Genomic DNA, 24892 nt, shown 5'->3' with positions numbered 1-24892 from the left:
ATGCAGTGTGTTTCTTGCATATTCACACGTTCATAATTCATGAGTTGCTCTGGACAAGACCTGTGAAATGAATAAGCGTAAATGTAATTGAATGTGAAAATTTCCACTATGGGCATGCTTGCAAACCAACACATAATCCTTTGCAGCCTATGACCAGAATGTGCAAATTCAAACTGTTCACCCATTGAAGTTAATTCTGTTTTATATGAGTCTTATAGTGTATGACAGACCTGAGAAAAGGTGTATAATAGCACAGCGTTCAGGAATCTGCTGCAGTGGAGGGAATGAGTATTTTGCTCAGCAGAGGTTAACAAGGCAGGAATAACTCTCATCGCTGAGATGATCAATCAGAGGCTTTAGAACGTGGGTGCCAAAAAACACGCCTCTCTAACCGTGGGAGTTCCAAAATAGGGCCGAGAACTCCCACGACGAACCTCTGTGGCGTGACCTCCTCCCACGCTTGACAGAGTTCGTCCGAGCCTTGCGGGTACCACAGTGACAAAAACACAGCACTGCTAACCGCCATTTAAAAGCCTCTTGTGGGCCCTGTCACATGACACCTGCAGCACCCCCAAGGGCTTCCTGGCTGCAGGCTCAAGACCACAAACAGTGGAGAAAACACGATATGCAGCCATTGGGTGCACAACCCTAAACAGTCCGGACCCTGGCCACCCCAATGCAGCGGCGGACACTACTACATAACAGTACTGGGCAAAATCTGAGAAATGCCTCCAAAAAGCAATCTATCCCACAGGTAGAAACACACAGACCCACAACTTGAACATCATTATTGTGATTATTTTTAATTCACTTCACATTAAGATTAGGTCATGATCTGAGAGATTCAAACAAATCCATGTTTTCATCAGCCACACAGAAGCGGTTCCCCCTGGACTTTTCTCCTCATCTTATTTGCCTGCATCTCTTTTTCTCACATCTGAATAATATCTGCATAACTTTTTCACAACTACGTAACTAAAATGTGTTTGCCGGCATTAGGTACGTGTTAATCAGTGGCTGTCATTCGGAACTTCTGCATGACATTTTGTGTATAGCAATCGCTGGTGCTTCTGACGCTTGCAGTGAGTCACCCCCATGCCAGTCTAACGAAGGCATGTGTTATGTCCCGGTCTTGGTTCATACGTCAGTAACTCCAGTGAGCAAATTTAGCAGCAGAGTGCATGATTGTATTTTTGTGTTCAGTTATGCAGTCTGAATCTGAAACCCCCTAAAACTGGGGGTGCTCTCTGTAGCATCTGTTTGATCACCACCGGACAACAACATGGACATGACCTTGAACATGAAACATGCTATTTTTAAAAGGCACAGAGACTCCACTCTGTCTACACTTCGAATGCCACAGAAGAGAGCCGATCTGCTTGCAGGTCATGTGACCATGTGCGTAAATAGACTGAACCACAACAGGAAGCTGACAGATAGCAAAACGTCTACGATAATTTCTGTAGGGAGTTTATCGTAGCAAGATAGCTACGATAAACTCCCTACAGAATTTCCCTGCCCTCTAAAACTTGCCTCGCAGGCATGAGAATGATGCAGTCACAGTCACAATACAGGAAAAAGGCCGTTTCCTGGAAGGAAGGCAGGAACAGTCAAGTTTTTACTGCAGTCAGAAAATGGAATGCACAATCACACCCAAACACTCAAATTGAAAGGAGAGGAATGGGAGAAGGAAAAAGGAACTGAATGTTCATTTGTGGGGGCTTTGTGCAAACACATGGATGGATACTTTTGTCACTGGCCAACAAGGCTACACCCAGCCCAGATTCCTTTTACCCTGCCACGGCAAAAGCACATTCTTTGTGTAATTGAATAAAAAATTAAATTATTTGTGCAAGATTTGTATTTGCTTAATTTGTTAGACTTAACTGTATAAAATGTGATTGCTGCTATCATTTAAGAGCCAGTGAGACTCTTCCTCGTGGCTGCAACAGGCAACAGCTGTCCATACTGCCCCCTTCCTCCAGATGAACACATAATGTTGTGGTGTTACACCAGAGTGTGCTTCCCCTATGACACTGCCAACTTTCTCAGGAAGTTATTCATCCGCTTTTCTTATCTTGTGTCTTTTTGTGAATTATGTTGCAAAATAGTGTGTCCACTTTCTCACAGTAATAAGGCCTTAAATATATCATATGTTCCATTAATATAGTTGGACATTTCCCGAAGAGGGAAAATCCACTCCTGGGGGTGTGTGTGTGTGTGTTGGAGGGGGGGGGTAACACCAGGGGTAACACCAGGGGAGATGGACCATAGATGGCATAAGTGAAAATCTGTTTCAAAGGCTGCGTCCAAATCTAGGCCCTAGCCCATTGCTGCAGTGAACGCCCCCCCTGTGTCCTGTGTTACTGACATCACAGTGAATGCCACTGATGGGAGAAGCTATTTAGGCATGACGAAGACACTAGATAAAACAGACTTCCCCATTCATCTGCGTAACCGATGTTTGTGTGCAGAGATGGTATCGGTCAACAGTCTTTTAAATCATCACGTGCATGTTGTTTCATACACGTAATCAAGGAAAATACACGACAAAAATTAATGCATCTATTTTAATAGCCATCAGTGCAACATTTAATGGTAGTGTATATGACCATGTGCATTTGCAACAATTTCAGTAAGCACCTTCACTGTTTCTCAGTTTCCACTTTAAAGGTGGATAAAAACTAAAGGAAAGTACAGGTGAATCATATGTGATAAACACTGTCAACAATAACAATATGTAACAATATATATGAATAATATATCAATATTATATTAATATCATAATACTACTTATTGTTGTATATTGTGACATATTTACATCATGCCATATATTAGTATTTAAATATAAGTTTCTACATAAACACCTGGGTTTGCCACTCACAGTTTAGCAAGGTTAAACTGGATGGAAACAGGGCTATAGATGCCTTTATTGAGAAGTGCATGTATGCCTGTGGGAAACGAATGCACCTGCCTTGTGTGTAATGCAAAGCATTCTGGGAAACCCCTTACTTTGTATACAGCAGAGCTGTTGGCTCCATCAAAGCAAGCAACTGATCACCAAATACACCCATGAACCCTTTATAAATTCACTCCCCAGGCTTTGCAATGCCTTCAAATATAGTGGCTTTGTACTTTAAAAAAGTGGTAGGTGTGCACTGGGATGTTCTTTGAGATGTATTATAAGTCCCCATGTTTTCTTACCTACTTGGGAGGACTGAAGATTGATATATGTAGCAAACACATTTAACCCATACTTGCCATTTCTTGAAGAAGTCCCAGTGATCGAAATCTACTTGTTTTTATTCAGGAGGCAGAAGTGGAGAAATTCAAGTGCTAAGTGGTAACTAACAAATACTTTGTTTTCTTGAAATACTTAACTAGAAATATTTCCACTAATATCAATGGCATCTTTAGAAATACATCATGAGGTTGTTTTGATACAAACGTGGTGGCTGGCAACCACGTTTTAAGGTTTTAAGATTGTGCAGCTTGTAAAAGCACTTACTCCTCTTGTGTTAATGTTTCCTACAATGGAACTGTATTTCAAGTACAGCACTAATGAATCAGTATCTGTGCATCCAATTCCCTAACCTTACCAGCACGTTTTACAAATTGCTCCAGATAAGGGCTTCTGCTAAATGAATAAATGTAAATATATTTGGATTGCATATGTTGTGGTTTGTACTACTAACTGTGCAAGTACAGTATGCCTGTGTACAATTCTGAATCACAGTCTGTAGTCACACTTCAGGAGACTGCTCAATCGTGAGGGAGCGTAGCAACTGTAGCAGACCTAACGCCACTGTGGTCTAAATACAAATATAGACATTTGAGTGCTCTTTCACCTATGCCCATTTCAACCTCTTTTGGTGCAGATGCTAGGGAGTGCAATCCTTTGATACACTCACACACCTGCGGTGACTATTTTTCACACCATTTTTTGTGCACCACAGTGAAGCAAACGCCCACTGGACAACAGGCATGTCTCCATTGTGGTCTTCTGGTCAGCTCATAGATGTGATTAGCTGCAGGGTACCAAAGGGCGGTGAGATGGGGAAACCCTCCCTACAGACACACACTCCTATTGCAGTAGAATGAAGTCAGTAAGTAAATGTTCACCGGAATATGAAGAGATATCCAACACTAACTTAATTGCTGTTTTCTTGTATTAGCTACCCAGCTGTCAAGGTGGCTTAACACTACAAAGCCCACTTGTTTAATTTGCCACTGTAAAGCGAAAGCCATTCGGGCAAGAACTTCATTAATAAGAGGAAAATGGAGGATTCATTTTAACCCTTTCACGCGTAGTCAGACCGGTGTGATTAGCCCTTTTGCACATACGGTCAAACTGGTGTGATTAGAACACTAGATTGGAAAAATTCTAGCTAACTTTAGCTTTGAGGAAACAGCGATTTAATGTTACAACGTATAGCAGATGCAGCAGTAAAAACTATGAGAAGTTTAGTAACGCTCATGAAAACATAACGAACCCTGTAACATAACACGCTGGTTACATAGCATAAAATGAGTCACATATGAAAGGGTTAAATAACTTATGCAACCATCTCATCTCCGTTGTTATTTTATGTGCCCCAATGATGCATGTTGGACAGAAGGGCTTTTGTTAAAGCACGACTTAAAACCACATGTGGATCTCAGGCGCATGACTGCGGTCTCGCAGTTGTGGTCACATTGAAAGCATGCACAGTTCTGTGGCACAGGAGATCTCGAGAAATAAAAGCTGCAGAGACATTTGCTTTTTTCTCCAAAATGTTATCTTTAATGGAACAGGGTAAATATACAGGAAACAGCACTCGCTCCATTCTCCTCCTGCTAGCTAAGCTCAGAAGCAGCTCTCAGTCTCTCTCTGCTAGGGAGACCAGGTGTGTGTCCACTTCAGCCTCCGGCAGAATCCTGGAAGGGGCAGACAGACACAAAATGAAATGTGGGATCCCTGTTGGTTCCAATCTTCCACCAAGGATGCATCTACTTTACGTACATGAGTCAGAGAAAGAACATAAGCATTTAAGGCTTTTAGTTCTCCAGTAGTTTGTGATGTTTAGGGTAAGCCTACATTAGCTGTTCAAATGACACCAACACCACAGCAAACACTGATCCAAGATCAGTGCTTAGGGGCAGAATGCATCTACAATAGTTTTGATTACTTAGCTCCCACAACCTCTTACCTGAACTTGGGATCCTCTGTGGTCACGACCCCGATCTCAAGTTCGGAGGGTTTAAAGTCGATGGACAGCACTGTTGACAGACAGCTTATCGCCGTCTATCACAGGGAGAGAGAAATACACATTGATAATACCCAACCACCAATCAAATACATAATACCTCGATTTACCTACAAATATCTGGATATTCACACTAAAGGCAGAAGTCATTTCTTAATTGAACTCACTCATTTAATCATTCAATAAACATGTTTTTTTCTTTTTTTACCAAGAAGATCATGGTCTTAACCTCAATAGTTTGCAGGGGATTTATTTTTGACACCAACAATATAAAGGTAGGAATGTCCCATTTATCTCTACAGCTTGCTGGTATAAATACATTTACATTTATTCATTTAGCAGACACTTTTATCCAAAGCGACTTACATAGGTTACAGTTCTTTACAATGCTATCCATTTATACAGCTGGATATTTACTGAGGCAATTGTGGGTTAAGTACTTCACCCAAGGGTACAGCAGCAGTGTCCCAGCAGGGATCGAACCGGCAACCTTTCGGTTACAAGCCCTGCGCCTTAACCATTATGCTACACTACCGCCCATTTACCTTATTTACATTTACCTCAACATGCTTCCTTTTTACCTCAACATTTCACCAGGAGGAATTCTTCCTTCACCTGGATGGTCTACTACAAGGAGTGCGTGTTTTACTTCAGTCTTACCAGAAAAAATGTATTTTTTTTTATCTTACTTCAACAATTTTACCTCAGTGGGCTACTAGGATAATGTGATTTTACCTCAACGGTTTGCTCGAAGGTCCAGTCCAGTTTCTTCTTCACTTTCTTCTCCAGGAAGCTGGTGGCCTCTGTCTGCTTCACTCCCGCCGCCGTCGCCTTGAAGCCGCAGTAGTAGCCGGCGGGGTCACACTTATAAACCTGAGGGCCAAACTCCTCGTCGACGCCAATCACGATCATGCCTTCGGCACGGAAAACAAAATCACATTGATCACAATCTTAACGGCAGTACAGATAAAGAAACCACACTGGTCACAATCATGCTATGCTCTGACGACAAAGAGATCACAAAGGCAAATTCAGTCAGACATACAAATATCATACAAAAATCAAAGACATTGCAAAATGGATGCATTGGAGCATTACAGAACACATTAAAAACAATACATGCACGTTAACTCCCAGGGTCCCACTGACCTGCTGGTGGGAGATGTATTGCTACCAGATGTATTGCTACCTCAGCAATGGCACAAGCTACAGTGTTGATTCAAGTATCGTCTGAACCTATGGCAATAGCAGTTTCAAGTTACCCCTCCCCCCTCCCCCGCCTCTTCACAGGCAAAGCTGTCCTGTCAGCGCATACAGAATACGCATAAACATTGAAGAGATATTGGAACTTTGAATTCATGAAGTTTTTGTCAAAGATCCACGACTCAATAACTTTTTATTCAAGATAATTTCCTCTTTTTTCCAATAGGCGTGACTAATTTTTTACTGTTTGAGGCCTTGTCTTAGGCTGGTAGTGTTTCTTAGAGTTGAACAAGAGGGCTCATTGTGTAGCCCTGGGTCTGCTGAAAACAATGATATGCAGTATTAGTGTATGAGTTGGACAGATGGGGTTGTACAGGCACACAAGTAGCAAAAATGGGGCAAAATACCCCTGGGACCAAAAGGGTTTTAATCTACAGGTGCAAGCACAGCAAGAAGCCAGTGGTGCTGACACAGAGATACAGCGGCCTACAGGGTTAAAGTTATTGGGGTGTTGGTCAAGGTAAATGCAGAAGTGTTAATATGGTTGTTCAACGACCTTGGTTTTTAAAATTGTTACTGGAAGAGTGGTGGTATACTCACAGCAGCCCAGAGGCCGCATCTCAGCGTTCTGCGTGTAGACCTGAGAGATGTCGGCCATCCTCTTGCACAGCATGTCCACCGGGATCTCGTAGCCGTACTTGTACTGCCAGTTGGCCGCTTCATATCGGGCTCTCTGGACCTGGGATCTGCTGTCGGCTTTCGGGTTGGGCAGGGTACAGAGAGGGGAGAGAACCGGTGAGAACCTTGCAAATGACACCGTGCAAGACTGGATCAATCATGAGGACGACTGCCGACCACGGGATAGTGGAGAGGGTTGCCCCATATTTTCTGTTACCCACTGATTTCAACCAATCAAAACTTCAGTTTGGTAAAACATGATTTTGATTGGTTTAAATCTGTGAGTACATTTCTCACATGATGCAACCATTCATTAAGACTGGTGTTTGTTTTTCATGTGGAAGTGTCAAAGTAATACATAAAAATCTACATTTAATTTAAGTGGGTTATTCTGTCTGTCTACAGAAGGTAAAGCATGGTTATAATCTACCTGTCATCCCCGACATCACACACCCAATGTTCTCAGTTATTCTGAAGAGATGAGTGACAGTGCTGGAGTCCAACAGCTTGTCCTGCACCAGAGAAGGAGAAGGAGACACAGGGGCATTAAGAGAAATGTTTATATTAAACACGCTATAACTTCGCTGTATTTCAAGCTCATGAGTAAGATCAATGGTGGAGCCACGCATGCACTTACCGGCACTTTTTTCTGTGTAACAACTACTGCGCAGTCTTTACCTCGAACCGCAACTGACGTCAGGCCGCCTTGGTTTATAGCCTTGAATGCATATTCTTTAAAGAGCATATAGCACAAAACAATGGATTTGTTACACAACAGTCTGCAGTTTCACTCATTCACCTACAAATACATATCCACATATTGACCTATATAAGCAGTCACTTCAGCTAGTGACAGAAAAAATTATGAATCATCACGTCCAAGATAGGGCTATAAGAGCTGATGTTTTTTTTTAGTATTCAGCAAAAAAATGCAGTTTAGCTATTTAATTGCAAAATTTCTTAATTGAAATATAAAACACAGTTAGCTACCAAGCTGTTTCTAAACTGAATTTGTCAGTCAGCTAACAAAACTTCTTGATTAGCTGGATAGCTAGATGCCAGATACAGTGCTAGCTCGCTAGCCGGCTAACTACCCAGTTACACCACTAGCTAACGTTAGCAAACTGGTGAAAAGAGGAAAACCTGCATCAAGTTAAATGTGAATTACTGACTAATTCGGTAGCGCAAAACAGACTAGCTAAGTGATTAACCGGCTAGCTGCGTTACTTTAAAAGTTTAGCCGGCAGCTAACTAGTTAGCTTTCGGTTTTCATAGTAGTGAATGACAATAAGTTGTAGGCCTTCGCAGCATGACAATGAAATGCTTCTCATACAGAACACCTACACATGTACAGATAAATATTGGCAAATTTCAGAATCGATGTAGATAAATCTTTAAAAACTTAAACCACGTTTTAGTCAAATCTGTTTTGCACCAACAATAACATAACGCTGCACCGGTTTTCGTGTCAGCAATGTGAACCATGACAGAGCAGTTAGCTAACTAGCTCTCTGTCGGTATTGGGGATGCTTCCTTGCACGGCAGAGGAAAAAGCGCCCCGTACTCACCTACTTGGTACAGGCGACCCTCAGGAGAGAAAATCGTAATGTGTCGATCGAATCCCGCACTTGATCCTCGGGACATTGTGGGTTTTTTTGTATTTATTTAACAAATGTTCAAGAGTAAAAAAGCCGATATGCCAAACTCAACTGAGACACAACAAGCCACCGGAAAGTAGTTGGTATTCTACTACCGGGGTCATAGGGGAAAAGGAAGGGGTTGCCTTGGTGATAAAAGGAGGATGGGATGTTGCCTATGTTGTAAGCTCCAGGGTAACCAAGAAAAATGCGGTAATTCACAGAATCTGTAATGAATATTGGTAATTGAATTGTATGCACTTAATTTCCCGACACATTCAATGCTAGACGTCTTTTCCCCCATATTTCTCCTTAATTAACGTCTGGTTATTTATTCCATATTGGGGCATGTAAACGCTACACATTGACGTAAATTAGGCACATTTTTTTCGAGTTATTTTTTTTTTAATGTTCATTTACAGTATTTTTTTTTTTTAAAAAAGAATCAGGACTCAGACTGTGATTGGCAGTCATTGATAATTCCTTGTTTCAGTGAACAGTTTAGATTTTTTTTCTGTGCGCTGCAAACCTAAATTGCAAAAAGAAATGTGGCATTGTAATCAGTAGGCAATGGAGAGCCATGCAAATACACACCACAGTTTCATGTAAAAGTCATAAATAAACTGGATAGGAAGAGAAAAAGAAGCGTGTTAAAACGCACAGTGATTTAGAGGGCCTCAAGTCTATCTAAAGCATCAAAGTGTGTTTTATCATGAAAGGGATTCTTAGTAGTTCCCTCCTGGAAGGGTTTCTAATCCTGTTCCTGACCCTTTTCTTCCTTTGTCCCCAAATGGTGGAATGAGCTCCCCACAACTGTTAGAACAGTGGGAGACTGAATTTTCACTTTTTCAGAATACACCTAGGCACTCCATACTCCTCCTCCTCCTCCTCCTCCTAACACTAATATGAGGTAGAATATGTTAAACCAGAGTGCAATTTAATTTAAAATTCTTAGATTCTTCAGTGTCTTAAGCTTGATTGTGATGATACAGACCTGTGGCATTTGTGGTAATACAGTTTAATTCTAAGGTTGTATAGTAATAGTTTAAGGCTGTATGCACTTTGGCAACTCTTAATCCCTGAAACATCAATGGTTTAGTATCTGCTAAATGACTAAGTAGATGTAAAAATGATAAGAAACATCACATCACCCACCAAGCCTATATTTACAGTCATGATTAGTAGGAGTAGATCACCTGATAATCCATTAGGAGTCATGATGACAGTTCAGGTCTCATAATCACGTTTTGGTTTTATGATTAACCAGAAGTCTTCCATTCCATGAAGGGTTGGACTGATTCTGTAGCTTCCAATCAGGAAGGAGCACTACCTGGAAGCCTAATGACGTGCACATTTTCCCACAGGAAAGTACCAGCAAGCAGAATGAAATCGCTTTCTCCTCAGAAAGGAGCAGCTAGGAATACATGAATACCATGAATCCATATTGAATCATATCCAAGAAATCAATCAAATGAAATGTATTTTGTTATAATACATTCTACAATGGTAATCTCACAAATTGTTGAATTGAATGAACACTGGTTCATTCTCCACAGGGAAAACCATACAAAAGCAGGGCCAACTAGGGAAGAACTGGAAAATGATTCCCTGACTTAAACACACAAAACAGTGGGAAAGAGAGCCGAAAGTCTAAGACAAACATTTGGAAGGTTAGAGCATGAAAATATTCATCTGTTCACTACATGGGTCCGGGGACTGTTTGAAGGCCAGTGATATCTCAGGGTGGGGTGCTTCCCATCCAAATAAGAATACGGCAGGGGTATCTGGGATTTTCCAATCCATCTATGACCTGTATTTCCAATGATGCAAGATGATATGAAAAAACAGCATGAATGATAGTCATAGTGACCTCTTGATGCTTGGGGCTGGGTTGCAGGAGCAATTGTTGCTTGGATAACAAGAAGGAGGCAGATGAAAAAAGAGAGAGAGAGAGAAAAGGGGCAACAGGTTAGGCGGGCAAGGAAATTGAGTACAATATGTAATGTGGCTGTTCAACACTGTAGCCTAAACAGTCATAAACTAGGGAAGCATACAAAAGAGGAGAAGAGTAGGGATAGGTCTTGTGGCCATGAAGGTGAACTGAGGCTCCCCCTCCCAAGAGCAAGACCCTGTTAAGACCCGCCGGCCCACTAACTAAAGAATCAACAGCCTGCACAATTCTGAAACTTTGGCTCGCCCTCATAAGTTTCTTTTCACACAAAGTACACGGATGCCATTTTTTATTCTGTTGTGCAACTGTGTAAAATTCCCAGGGCGTACCTGGCGAGTGCTCCGTCTTTGATGTGTCAGGCTTTACTCTTTTTACACTCCACATCTGTGAGGACTTTCCCCCAGCTGCACGGCCGTCGGACAAATGCTGACACACTCATACGGTGGGTGGTTCAGTCCCTCTCCGACAAAACCCAATTCTTCAGCCACCCTTATTTGGTCTTTTTATGTGGGTTACTTACTCATGCCGAGCATAATGTTGTTTCCTCCTGGACAGGAAATGAGACATCTACTTGTCCTGTATAAAAATTAAAAACTAAAGAAAAAACACGTATCAACATATGGCAACCTCACAGAATATGAAGCATAAATTATTAAATACAACACATCAAGGATTGTCATTGTCTCTGGCTCTTCTTGAAATTCTGCAATTTAGAAAAACCAAAAAGCCCTCACTGATGCTGGCTCCTTCGGTTTAGTGCTAAACAAAGAGGAAGCCCCTGCCTGAGTGGCTGTTTGGGAAAGGAGGGAGATTTTTTTTTCCATGAAATCCCCATCACCCAAGCCACGCGTGCCACTCACTGGATCTGGAATCCGTGGGGCATTTCCTGGTGTGTGTCAGCGCATATCTATCCACTGAGTGAGGTGACAGATTTCTTTCTGTGGAAGGAATAGAGAATAGGAATGAAGAATAGTGCAAGAATCTGCCTCATCACATTCTGCATCAATTTTCCTACCACACAAAACTTTTATTAATCAGAAAGCTTTTTTATGAATGGGATTGAATAAAAAGAGGAAACCTAAAAAAAAACATTGCTGTCTCTTTAGTCTGTATGAAGTCACTGTGATTGACAGCGGTGTGCAAAAAGAGACGCTTGAGTGTCTGTGGTTGTCTGACCCAAAAATGAAACTGAGGAAAAATTTCCTCTTCAGCTGCAGCTTGTGTACAAAACCAGAGAGCACTGGCTGTTAGTCTGGAAACCTTGAATACAACCTAGAGTGAGTGAAGTCCCAGGGTGCTGTGGCAAATCTCAGAGGGTACTGGGTGCTGTGGTAAATCTGAATGGAAACTCCCTCTGCCTGTTCTGCTGGTCCCTGCGAGGGTGGGGGCGGTGTAGCAGGTGAATTAGTACATCCTAACGCAGTCAGCAGCAGCAGCAGCAGCAGCAGCAGGGGCAGCTTCCTGTTTGACCTTTCCCCCTTTTCCAGATGCTGCCACGTCTCCTCATAGGGCCAGTTCCCCTTTCTGTTCAGCACTGATGGGGAGGGGGTTGTACATCTGTGCCAAACTCCCCTGCAGAAATCCCCCCACCTCTCCACTGCCACCAAGTGGCAGTGTGCGGGATCACACGGGGCAGTGTGGGGCAAAGGGGAACAGGTGACTCACACATCACGACAAGCTCACACCTGGATGAATCACAGCACTTGCCACCCAGGGTAAGTTGTGACTCCTCACTCATTACGCATTCCCCATACCACACTTTAAACAGTGGAAACAGGAAAAGGCAATACCACCTTGCTCTCTGAATGAAAAAAAAAAAAACATGAAAAAAAGCACCGCTCTCATTTTTTAGGGTGGTCTGTTTTTTTTTTTTTTTTTTTAATATTTCTTATTATGGAACTGGAACTTCTTTCTGCCCAGCTGATATCATGTGGCATGTCTGCTGTGCGTCTGGGCGCCTGATCAGGGAGCTCTCATGCAGGGCAAGGTTCCGCCAGGCCGTAGTCATGGGAACAAGACAAACATGAGAATATGAGGCTGTCCGTGGCACTGATGAAGGGAAATGGCACACAGTTATGAGAAGGGAACTACGTGACCTGAAATACCAATATCTGATACTGTTGTACTGATATGATGTTCAGGCGGAAGTGGTTTGTGATTTCTGAAGTTTAGGAAAACAGATGAATGTCATTTGGAAAAAAAAATTAAATGGCAGGGTTTAAAAGTCAGTCATTTATAAATTTACGGATTATATTAACCTGTTAAAGCCTTAAGATCAGCGTTTTCCCTTTCATACTGTGGAAGAATGTAGATCATTTTCAACAAGCCTAGGACTTAAATTGGTTTAGATTTAAAATTTTTGCGTACTATTTAACTTGCACTAAACCTGGACCTGTCTGACATTTGGATTACTTTGCATTTTTAAATTAATAAGCAATTAAAGTTATGCATAGCGGCATTAAGTAACCTATAATAACTTCAGAAAGAACTCATTTCAATGTATACTTAGGCGGCTTAATCATATGTGCTCTCAACTATGAAAATTGAAGTAATGACTGGTTCATTTTTATGTACTTGTACAATAAACCTGTATTTATTATTTATTGAGTCATATGGATTTGTTTATAAAATATGATAAAAAGTGATTGCATTAATGTTATATTTACAGGAAGTGGTGATACAATCAGTGCTGAGTTGTGACCTATCATGTTGTTGGTTAATAAGTGTCAAAATATGACACGTCTCTGCTTCCAGCTGTATTTTCAGCCAAAGATTGAAAATGTCAGCACTACAAAATCAACACCGAGACTGAGACGCTGGTGTTGATGGAGCCTGGGGCCCCATTATGAAGCAAAATCAAACCCTGTGGTGGCTTTGCCATCCAGCTTTCAGCCTCGGCACAAATACACTGCTTTGCACCAGCGAAGTGAAAATGTGCGACCTTTTTACCGTGCTGATATGCGGTCGCAGAGGAAACTGCTCATCAGATCTCTCTCGATTAGGCCACGCGGTTTCCCAGAAAAAGAGCACCTCATTCTGAAATACCCAAAAAAAAAAAAATGCCCCCTCTGCATGACAGATTCACAAGGTGGACGCGCGTGTGGTGGTGCATTTATGTCCCAGCGGGGTTTGTGCAAAAAAAAATAAAACACCAGAACTCCTGCCTGCTGTTCCGGTGGTGGAGCAGGAGGGGACGAACATCTCCATGGACTAAAGGGGCCCCATCGTCCCACTGCCCTAAACTTATAAAAGCGAAAAAGACTGTTATGAGCCGGCCGGCCCACGGTCAGCAGGTACATCTCTGTCTCTCTCTCTGTCTCTCTCTCTCTCTCTCTCTCTCTCTCTCTCTCTCTCCCCTCCCTCTCTTTCTCACTTCTGTTCTCTCCCTCACTCTGGGAGTTTTCTGTCATTACCCCGCCTCTGCCCTCACCCAGGTCAGACAGAAGGGGCAGCACCACAGCTCTGTGGAAACATTCTGTGTCCACGCGTGGGCTCTTTTTCCCTCATAAATACCATGATGGGACCCTATTCTCCACCCTTAGGCTCTGGAAAGAACCAACACATGGTTCTGCGGGGAATATCTGATTGACCACATTAATTTTTGTGCAGACGGGTCAACTGTAGTGGGAGTTAACTACTTTTAATACTCAGCATGCTTCCAATACACTAACATACACCATACCACATTCAACATAATTGTTGGATAGACACATTCTCTTTTGGACTGTCATTCCGAAGATTAATATGTCATCTTTTGTATCCCTCTCTCTCTCTCTCACTCACTCACTCTCTCTCTCTCTCTCTCTCTCTCTATATATATATATATATATATATATATATATATATATACACTGTATATATAGTGCTTACAGATGAAACTGTCCACAGATCTATGCTTGCACTGCACTGTACATTATCAAATGCTTTCCTTGGAAGTAAATACCGTGAAACTGTAGAGGTTTTTAACTAAATGATTTGTTACTGCTGCAGCGCAGTGCAAACAGGCAGCAGGAGGAAAGGAGCCGCGAGACGGGCACACTGGCACACGCTCAGCGCTGTCTGACAAGTCTAACCACTTTCCTGTGACATCACCAGGAACCCACCTCAAAGACCCAGGGATCATGGTTGCACACAGCACCAGTTTCAGGTGGCAAGCAGGGCAAAAGTCACTGGCGCGTGTGCGCGAGTGAAGGGGGGGGGGGGGGGGGGCAGAGGGGATGTTTTGGCAATGCGCTCGGATATCTGTGTTAGTCATCTTGCAACAGTAGGCAGAAAGCCCCCCTGCCACCCCCCCCTCCCACAAAGCAGGTCTGTGGGCACCGCTCTGCACTGCACCCCGGCCGCAGTCTGCAAAGACTCAGAGAAGGCACGTCAAATTCAGCGAAATGAGGAACGCGTATTTCCCCTCCCCCCACAGGGCCCCGCGAATTTGTGAACTCAGACCGGACGAGCGACCGGTTCTCCTGGGTGAGGATGATACGTGTGGGGTGCCACTAGCGGTGGGGGGTGGTGCATCCTTATTGGGGACACGTCCTTCTGTTGCGTGTTCCCAATAAGGATGCACTTTGTTTAAAGACGGCGTCGTGCAGCATCACGCCTACTTCCTAAGTAAAGTTTCTGGTGTTGTCTTTGTCACGCTATGGCAAAACGTATTTACATGCCTGGTCCTGTGAAGCTCGTAAACTTTGCATGACTTTGCATAACACAGCTGGATCTTGACTGTTCGGCTTGAGTGCCTTGCTCAATGGTGCAACGGCAGACGCCCCACCTGGGCATTGAAGCAGGAACCGACAAACCTGGGTCCTCACGACTACACCGCGCTCTTTGAATTGAATTGGGTAATAGGGCTGGAGTGGGAGAGAGAGAGAGAGAAAGGAAGAGAGAGAGAGATACAGAGAGAGAGAAGGAGAGAGATAGGGTGAAGACTGCAGTCCAACTGTTCAACATTTACATTGTGAGTTAGTGGTGTGGCTGGAACATGCCTCTGTCTTTACAATGCAGAGGTCAAATTCCTGTTCTGTGTGGATGACCCGATCCTATTATCTCCCACAAAACAAGGGCTACAGCAGACGTTTGATCTGTTCCAAAATTAATGCTAGACCTGCTCCCTTGCGATACTTTTAAAGAGGACAAATGTCAGGATTTTTCAGAAGTCAGGAAAATAGATTCCAATTCATTCTAGGAAACCCCATCCTAGATCACACCCAAAATTATACTTACCTGTGTTTGACAATTAATGCCTCAGGGAGAAAAAAAAAACTTGTAGAGCTCTATTTGCAATTAAAAGAAATTATCCAGCTGATTGCACTGTATGGGAGTAAGATTTGAGTTCCACTCAACACACTCAACTATGCTAAATGGGACAGGCATCCAGCAGAAACCCTACATGCAATATTCTAAAAGCACAAGGACAAACATACATGGCAGAATTAGACCAGTTTCAATTGGCATTTAACATCCAGAAAAGGAGTGCTTCATTTCTGGATGTGTATAAGATCAAGTCCCCAAGACACACTCCAAAGCATTACAGGACCCGGAGCTGTGCACTGAAAGGAGTCCTCTCGGTCAACTGGTTTCCCATACAAAAATGAAATATATCATAATATATTGAGAAATATGTTCTTTAGCCAAGTAGTATATTGCACATGCATTTAAAATGTATTAATATACCAAAACAGCACTAATTTATGTATGTTTAATACTGATGGGGCTAAAAATATATTCTCTGAAATATATTCTTAATATATTATTTTTTCATATGGGTTTAGACCTCACCAACTAATGCTTGCTAATATACACTATGTGTGGGCCAGATCTGCTTCTGAACAAGACAGAGAGAGTGGGGGTCAAGGCATTCCCCCACTGGGTTCAGAGAGACAGAAAATGTTAAACAGGCATATGCTGACCTGGGACTGTGTGTGCTGCACGTGAGACTGTCACAGCTCCCGCCACTGCAGCTCACATTATTTGGCTGCATTGAAAGAGGGTGTAGCAAGTGCCACACATCCATATCTGTCAGGTACATGGAGATGCAGTGCATGATGGCATAAAAAGACACAGAGTTTTGGATGAACATGTCCGCAGCAGATAATGAAGGAGGTAAGGGAGTGACTCAGTGGTTCTTGTCATGCGGGTATTCTGTACAGAGAAGGCCCACCCCCCGCACAGGGCTCAGGGCTCAGGGCTCAGGGCTCAAGGCTCAAGAGCGTTCTGAGGTCAGGCCTAAAAGGGCATCTGCACAGACAACTAAAAATACATCATGCACCTGAGCCCAACAGGAAGCTAGGGTGGTGAGCAGGCCTGCCTCCTACACACTAACCCCAGCCTCTCCCTCACCCCAGGCCACCTTGGGCATTGCAACATCCTCCGATTGGACATTCACCCCCTCTGTGAAATTCCGTCCCGGACAAACTGTTTGCACTGCATTGGTTGCTTGTGTGAAGAGATGGCCTGCTTGTGGGGAGTGCAGTTTTTCAGAGGGGTGTCCTTGTGTAGCTGAGGTCCTCGCTCATGCTCTCTCCCTCCCTCCCACACACACACACCCACATGCACATACTCACACCCACACACACACACACTCACATGAGCACAAGGGGGCTGTGTATCATTTCTGTTAATGACTTTGCTACTTTTATGCCCTGTGTGTGAGGACTTTTACTGGAAAGAAAAAATGTGTAAGCACTCTCTCATCCTTCTCAGTATGTTTCACCTGTAAATCCTGCAAAAGATGTGAATCAGATCTGAGTAATTTTACACATCTTGACATATTTTTTGTCTCTCACAGATTTGTAAAACTTCTGTGTACTTTTATGTAACAGTGCAATCATTAGGACAGACCTAATTTCTTTGGAATTACTTCGCACTACTAAAGAGGTAATAGTCACCAATGCCGCAATACTTTCTTCGGAATTCAACACCCTGCCTGGTGGTGCAACACAGGAAGGAAGTTGCACCTTCCTCTTTTTTGGCAGCAGGTGGGGAATTTTCTGGAAACCTAAACCATACAGATGAATAGGAAAGGCAGAGCACTTTACCCTCTGCGGCAGTCATGTTCTTTGTTTCAGCTTCGATAGCGCTGCAGGTGTTGCTGTGTAGGATAGATCAGCTGAACTCAGTTCCCCCAGTGTATGTGTCATCCTACCAGTGCTATAGTCACACCCCTCCCCCCTCTCAAAAACTTAACAGCTCCCCCCCAAGATACACACATCCACACACACGCACATAGTCAAACAATGAAAAACTCACTTCAGAATAACCACACATTTTTCTGTGACATATTCTGCAAAGGGGACAAAATTCCTTGTGGTTTAATCAAGACACACTGTACAATACAGCAGTGCACTGTGACCAACAGTGACGTGGTTTAAGATGACAGTGGGGGGCTTCAGGGGCTTGTGCGGTACAATAGATGGTCATGTGACTGCAGAAAGCTAGCTGTGACTCCTCTCTCCCTTGCAATATCATCAGCTTGTTAAAAAACAGGACCTTTTTGTAAGAGAATAGCATCCACTTGTTTTTAATGAAATAAAATTAGCTCATTATACATTCAGTAACACTGGTCACCTCTGACTGTATGTGATTGGGTGGGGAAAGACTCTGACATTACAAAGACAAACAGCAATGGCCGAGAATGTTACAATGATGGCCTTGTAGGATTAATCAGTGGAAAGCAATGAGAATGAGTGTACTGAGCCATTCATTCCACAGTGCCTGCTATCTCAATTTGCCCATCATATTACAATGCCTGCTATTTCTGGTCTGAATGATCTCCAGACTTTCGCTGGTATTTGCTTTGGGCACGGGCAGAGCCCTATAGCCTGGGTTTGAAATTAGCCTCATAATTTATCAACAATGACTGGAATCTCACAGCGCTGGAACAAACTGGCTTTGTTCCATTAGTTATTAGGATGGGTAGGTTGGCCAGGGCTTCCTATCTTTCACTCCCATCAGGCCCCCTGGTTTTTCATCAGACGCTTGTGAGTTGCTCAGATGACATCAGCAGAGTGGTATCTATCCTCCAATGAGAGAGTCCACTCCACTGTAGTGTGCTGTGTGATACGTAGCATGAAAACTAGTTGTTGGCTGCTTGCAAGGTTTGCATTTGGGAAAAAGAGAAAAGAAGACTTGCCCTTTTTGGCAAAGCCACTTTACCCATCACTGACAAAGGTGGGGGAGAGGGTGAGTTGAATAGGCACAAGCAGTAGCATGTTGAACAAATACTTCTCGAAAGATGACAAAACAAATCCTGCATCCTGTTACCGCGCTTTTAGTCACCAGTGAGATGCTGTCACCCAAGAAGAGTGTCCGAGCCCTGACCAGCGGCTTGTAGAACATTTTTTCAGGGTGTGGGTGACACAGGATCTGCAGTGAAAATTCGAGAATGAGGAACACTGGTGAAAGGTGAACATTGACCGGCAACTCATCATAACAGGAACGTCGCATTGAGACCTCGCCGAAAATATACGGTTATTAAATCTCCAGAATACAGTCATTTACAATTACAAAGCACAATCAACATTGTCAATTTGAGACATGCGGACTTGATAAATATAGCACGGAACACACTGTACAGCATACCTGTTGTAAATTGTACTTATGTTCAGTCCCAAGTCCCTTCACAGCGCACCCATAGGGAACTGCTTGTCAACAGTAACTGTTTCAATTTCACATTTATACATAGCTACATCTTTCAATGTGTTCTGAGCAATGTGAAGTTCTATACTGTGCTAAGTAAAAAGACTTGCAACTACAAGGTTGCTAGTTTTATTCCCTGAATTGATTGTACCCCTGTGCAAGGTACTTAACCCAAATTGCCTCTGTAAATATCCAGCTGTACGATGGATAAAGCTTAAAAATAAGCCATGTAAGTGGCTTTGGATAACAGCATCTGCTGAGCCACGGTAATGTAATGCACTTTATTTGTTGACTCTCAGTGTGCTTTTGTTAAGTGCTGGCTGAACCCATGAAAGCACATTCTGTTTCAGAGAGGCTGCACCTGGATGGAGTTTGAATGGTCTGGAGTGTCTGTGTCCACATCAAATGCTGACCTCCTCAGAAACTCTTGCAAAATACAAAACCTGTGAACAACTCAAACCAGCTTGTATTGCTCATAGAGAAATAATTTCTCTTGGGAAAATAAAGCATTTTCAGCTTGAGTTTGTAGCTCTTCTTGTAGTTCGTAGCTACTTCTGAAAAGGGAAAAAAAGTGAAAAATCCCCCCTGCTTTTTTCTTGCTCTCTTCCCTCTCAGTCACTGGAAGGAAGCCAAAAACATGAGTGCTGGATTAATGAGCAGAGTCCGGGGGGCTGGGCTTGGTTCCATAAATACCTGTGGGGAGTTCTGCTTTCGTTTCACCTGCCCCGTCTTGCAAAAGTGGAGCGCCGCCAAGAAACGTGACTGATCCGCCGTGGCTCTGAATTGTGGGAGTTTCTAGCTCTGCGCACGGCCACGTACCTCCTGGTGTCACCTGGGAGACCTGTATCAGGCGGAGGTGAAACCAAGTACCCGTGTGACCTGTCTGGTGGTGGGGAGGGAGGTTGGGAAGGGTGTAGCTGTAGCCTTGGAATTCAAAACACAGCACTGCACAATTCAAAGCACAGCACTGCTGTGCACTCATTGTACTGTCACGCTAAGGAAAGAGAAGTGTGTTTGTGCATGTGTGTGTGCCACAGTGTTAGAGGCAGTATGGATGAGAGTGGTGTTCTATCACTATTAATGACAGTGCTGGCTAAAGATAGCAATGCTTCAATGAAGGCTGTACAATGCATTCACTCCACTCACCAAAACGTAGTATTGCTTTACAAACTGCACTAACAGAAATGCAGAATTACTTTGCAAGCTCCACTCCCATCCAGAAATGTATTGTTGTTTTATAAACTGCACTGGCAAAAATGCAGCATTCTTTTGAAAACTCCACTGCTGGATGCTTCATTTCTCTTTCTGACCCGAGAGCACAGTCTGTAGATCCCCTTTCTGAAATCCCCAGCCCCCCTCCCCCATTGTCTCAGTTGCTCAACAGCCGATGCTACGGTTGTTTTTTGACAGGGGAGCTCAACGTCTTGCCCTTCCTGTACATTGTCTTCTTACAACAGCAGTAGTAACAACAACAACAGCAGTGGAGACACCACTGAAGAGAAGCTGGCTCCAAAACAGAGCAGCAGCTCTGGGGGCCTGGTAGTCTGCAGACGAGTACTGGCGCTCTGCAAAAGCTACTCTGCAGACAGGGCCAAGTCTGGGGGTGTAGCAGGGGTGCGCATCTGCAGATGGTAGAATTTTGGGGGAATTCCTGAGCTGAGGAGGGGTTTTGAGATGCTGATATTCTTCCTCCACTCAAGCACAGACACTCTGTCTATCACACACACACATATACACACATAGACTCTTTATCTTTCCGACACACATGTTCATAACCCCACAAATTATACCTCTGGTGATGGTGCACAAAGAGCAGTACAGACACAGACCTCGATGTTTGCATTGAAATCTTCTGCACCATGGCAATAAGGAAATGGAGAAAATTCAAAGCATTCACAGTTGTGTGGCTATGCACTTAAAGGTCTGCATTCATTGGCTTCGCAGAGATATGTTTATTATGCATATTTAAACAACACACAAGAGCTGCAAGTTACAAGGCCAGTTTCTTTAAGACAAGGGCTTCTTGTGCACAGGTTGTTCTTTTACTGAGACACAGAAAACGGAAAACCCCAGTTTTCCCCCAGCCTCCTACAGAACAGAGATATATGAGGCGGTAATAAATAGGCCATCGCTGTGAAAATGTCGACCAACGAATTGCTCCCATTCTGGGGATGCAGCCTATCACACTCTGCGTCACGTTGGAGTTGCAACGGCGTGCAGTGTGCAAAGCAGACACATGCAAAAAGAGCAGAGCAGAAAAGAAAAAGAAAAGAAATGCAGACACGCGGAAATGGCGCTTCTCATTTTTAAAGGCCTGCTCTGGCCACGGGCCAGAGGCAGAGTGGGGACGAGGGCTGGGGGAATCCCGAAAACCATCCCGGAGAACTCTGCGTGCCAGAGACGGGGCGGGATGGACTGGGCGGAGCTGGCACGCAGGGTTCCCATTGTGCTCAGATAAGCTGACAGGCCGAGAGGCAGACGCAACAAGGGGTGCACGGGCGACTCATTCCGTGAGAACACGGCCCCTCACCATCTGCAGCGCGGCTCCCGGCGCCGGACACTGCACATCAGAGCAGCCCTTATGTAACGCGGTACAGTATGCGCGTACAATGCAACTGGCATCCGCCCTCTAAACAAAACAAGCCCTGCGGCGATTGCACAAGGAGACGAACACCAAAGTAACTATTTGAATTTTTTTGCAGAGAGGAAGTAAATAGGCTCAGAGAGCCCTTTTCGTGAGAACGCAGGGCCAGAGCCTTCCGCGGTCAGGCCTCCAGATTCCAGCAAAAAGGGAATTTCTGAACACCTTATCTTCCTCCATAAAGTACATTTACGAGCGCTGATAAAACAACACCACATTTCCCTGACAGTGAGTGAGTCTTCATTCAACCATTACTGTTGCAAAGGGCAGATGGACTTTGAGTTATGGGATCACTAAAGGTGACAATATTGTATTGGTACATAGGATATAAAAATATAAAGATTTAATGAAATCCAGCATTCAAAGAATCCTGTTTTTGTCAATGTAAGTCAAAATATAAGGAATGTATTGGTAAATATATAAATTATTGACTTTTGATTTTGTAGACACGTAGGCCTGTGAAAGTGCATGCATTTAAATCATGATTGACCAATATAACGACTGAATACGATTGAATACATCAAAATGTCAGTGATTGATAACTTATGCAATAGGCGCATGGGCAGATATTAAAATATGTTCTGTGTATTTAGGGTGCTATGTCATGACGTAATATTTTGTCATATGGCTTTGAAATGTGTGCGTTAACCATTGAGACTCTAAGGTATACAGGGACAGTTTGGATCAAAGGGTGAAAATAACAATGACTCTGTATCTGTCATTGCATTGCATGTAGCCCGCTCCATCTAGCATGGGGCTGATAGATAATATCAGCATCAGCATTGTCTCCGACAAATAGCATCTATGCAAAACTACAAGCCATTTCCTTTGTGTGGAAATGCTAAGCTTCACCTGAAAAGGCCTTTTTAATATAACGGCAGCAGACATGAGAGCAGTCTTTCAGGTCGGTGACTGGATAACAGCTTGTTCATGCAACATTATGTCTTCTCTAAAAGCAGAACTGCCTGGTCCAAACTAGTTTATTTCTGCCTTTGGCATCAGGGTTCAAACCCTGAACCTTCAGAATGCTTAGAGATGTTTGTTCCGGCCCACACACTGTGACATCACTCCCTTTTGCATTATGACATTGTAAAGCATGGAGTCTTAGGGGAGCAGGAGCAGGATCAAGGTTTTGGGGGTGTCCCCTGCCAAAATTCTGACATAATGCGGTATGTTTTTATCGATGGGAATACACACACGCACACAAACACATACTACGGAGGCGGAGAACCACAGCAGAACGTGGGATGGAATTCCCCCCCTCCCCATGTCCACGCCCCCCACCCCCCCACTCAGCTCTAAATCAGTTGTCTCGCTTTGTCTGTAGGTAGGTGGTAGGTGCAGTCTACAGATGTCTTCTGTTTCCTCTGAAAAACATCAGCACCCCTTCATCTACTGCGATCCCACTACACTATGGAATGAAAAACAGTCTACAATCCAAATTTTGTGCAAGTGAAATGCACAGTGGTGTTATAGGGCACTTTGCAATCCTGTGATAGCGAGATAGCTTCCAGTTTAAGTCAGAATACTTCACAGGTGACAGTGTTGACAGAGCAAAGAGAAATATGCATGCCTACATTGTGAGGAGCTAAGTGCTAAGTGTGTAAACATATATACAGGTGTGTATATATATATATATGTATATATATATATATATATATATATATATATATATATATATATTATTCGGACGCCTGACCATTACATTGTAATGACATTGTATTCAAATACATATACTTTAATATGGACTTGGTCCCCCTTTTGCAGCTATAACAGCTTCCACTCTTCTTGGAAGGCTTTCCACAAGTGTTTCTGTGGGAATTTGTGCCATTCATTCTGTAGAGCATTTATGAGGTCAGGCACTGATGTTGGACGACAAGGCCTGGCTCGCAATCTCCGTTCCAGTTCAAAGGTGCTCGATGGGGTTGAGGTCAGGGCTCTGTGCGGGCCAGTCAAGTTCTTCCACACCCAACTCATCAAACCATGTCTTTATAGTCCTTGCTTTGTGCACTGGGGCACAGTCATGTTGGAATAGAAAAGGGCCTTACCCAAACTGTTGCCACAAAGTTGGAAGCATAGCATTGTCCAAAATGTCTTGGTATGCTGAGGCATTAAGATTGCCCTTCATTGGAAATAAGGGACCTAGCCCAAACCCTGAAAAACAGGTGTGGCCAAATACTTTTGTCCATATATTATATATATATATATATATACACACACTTTATATACAATGAAATAGTGAAATGTTAATAATAAAAAACCTCACAATCTCACACACACACACACACACACATGTCTGTGTGAACTCGTAGGACTTCGATTGTGTCCCAGCTAGCTGAGGAGGGTATGTCCAGAAACGCCCTGAACTGCAATCTGCATCCTTCTGTACTTGGGACTAATCTGCCCTCCTTGCTCTTGGTCTCTTGGTCGTGCACAGGTACCACCTAGTGGTCATGAGATTTACTGCAACATTTCTTCATAGGGTGACGAGGACTGGTTTTGCTGCCCTTCACAGCACAGGGTTGCTTTTGAATGCCAGGTTTTCAACATTTTTAAATGGCTAACGGTGGCAGAGGGTGGCCGAATCATTTTCAATTTAACGTTGTGGTTGACTGGCTAGCTGGAAAGAAAACCCACAACACCTACAGTGCTAAAACAACGGCTCTTTGAATGAAACTGTCCAGAAATCCCCAAAGAGAAATAATAATTATGGTTTACATGGATCGGATCATGATAACAAATTGAACCTGTGTGTTTGGGGTACTGCATAACTTCCAAGCCCCACAAAGAGTTTTGCAATATGCTGTCACACTTTCTTACAGTGTCTGCAGACCCATACCAAAGACATATAACAAAGATTTATTTCAGATCTCACATTTTAGGCTACACAAAGACATGTATC

General features: G+C 43.4%; 1 protein-coding gene across 1 annotated transcript; it reads right to left on the bottom strand.

Moving 5' to 3' along the window:
• Positions 1 to 4782: 4782 nt before the first annotated feature.
• LOC118792016 (proteasome subunit alpha type-6) lies at positions 4783 to 8862 on the bottom strand. Its single transcript, XM_036549699.1, has 7 exons — positions 8696 to 8862; positions 7765 to 7859; positions 7558 to 7639; positions 7050 to 7205; positions 5982 to 6160; positions 5190 to 5284; positions 4783 to 4917 (listed from the first exon to the last, which is right to left on the bottom strand). Exons 1-7 carry the CDS (start codon positions 8769 to 8771, stop codon positions 4860 to 4862), a joined length of 741 nt encoding a protein of 246 aa, XP_036405592.1. The 5' UTR covers positions 8772 to 8862; the 3' UTR covers positions 4783 to 4859.
• Between the last annotated feature and the right edge of the window lie 16030 nt (positions 8863 to 24892).

This window comes from Megalops cyprinoides, chromosome 17 (assembly GCF_013368585.1).
Source record: "Megalops cyprinoides isolate fMegCyp1 chromosome 17, fMegCyp1.pri, whole genome shotgun sequence".
Taxonomy (NCBI): Eukaryota; Metazoa; Chordata; class Actinopteri; order Elopiformes; family Megalopidae; genus Megalops; species Megalops cyprinoides.
The sequence above is the reverse complement of the archived record's forward strand: the minus strand, read 5'-3'. Positions and strand labels throughout refer to the sequence as shown.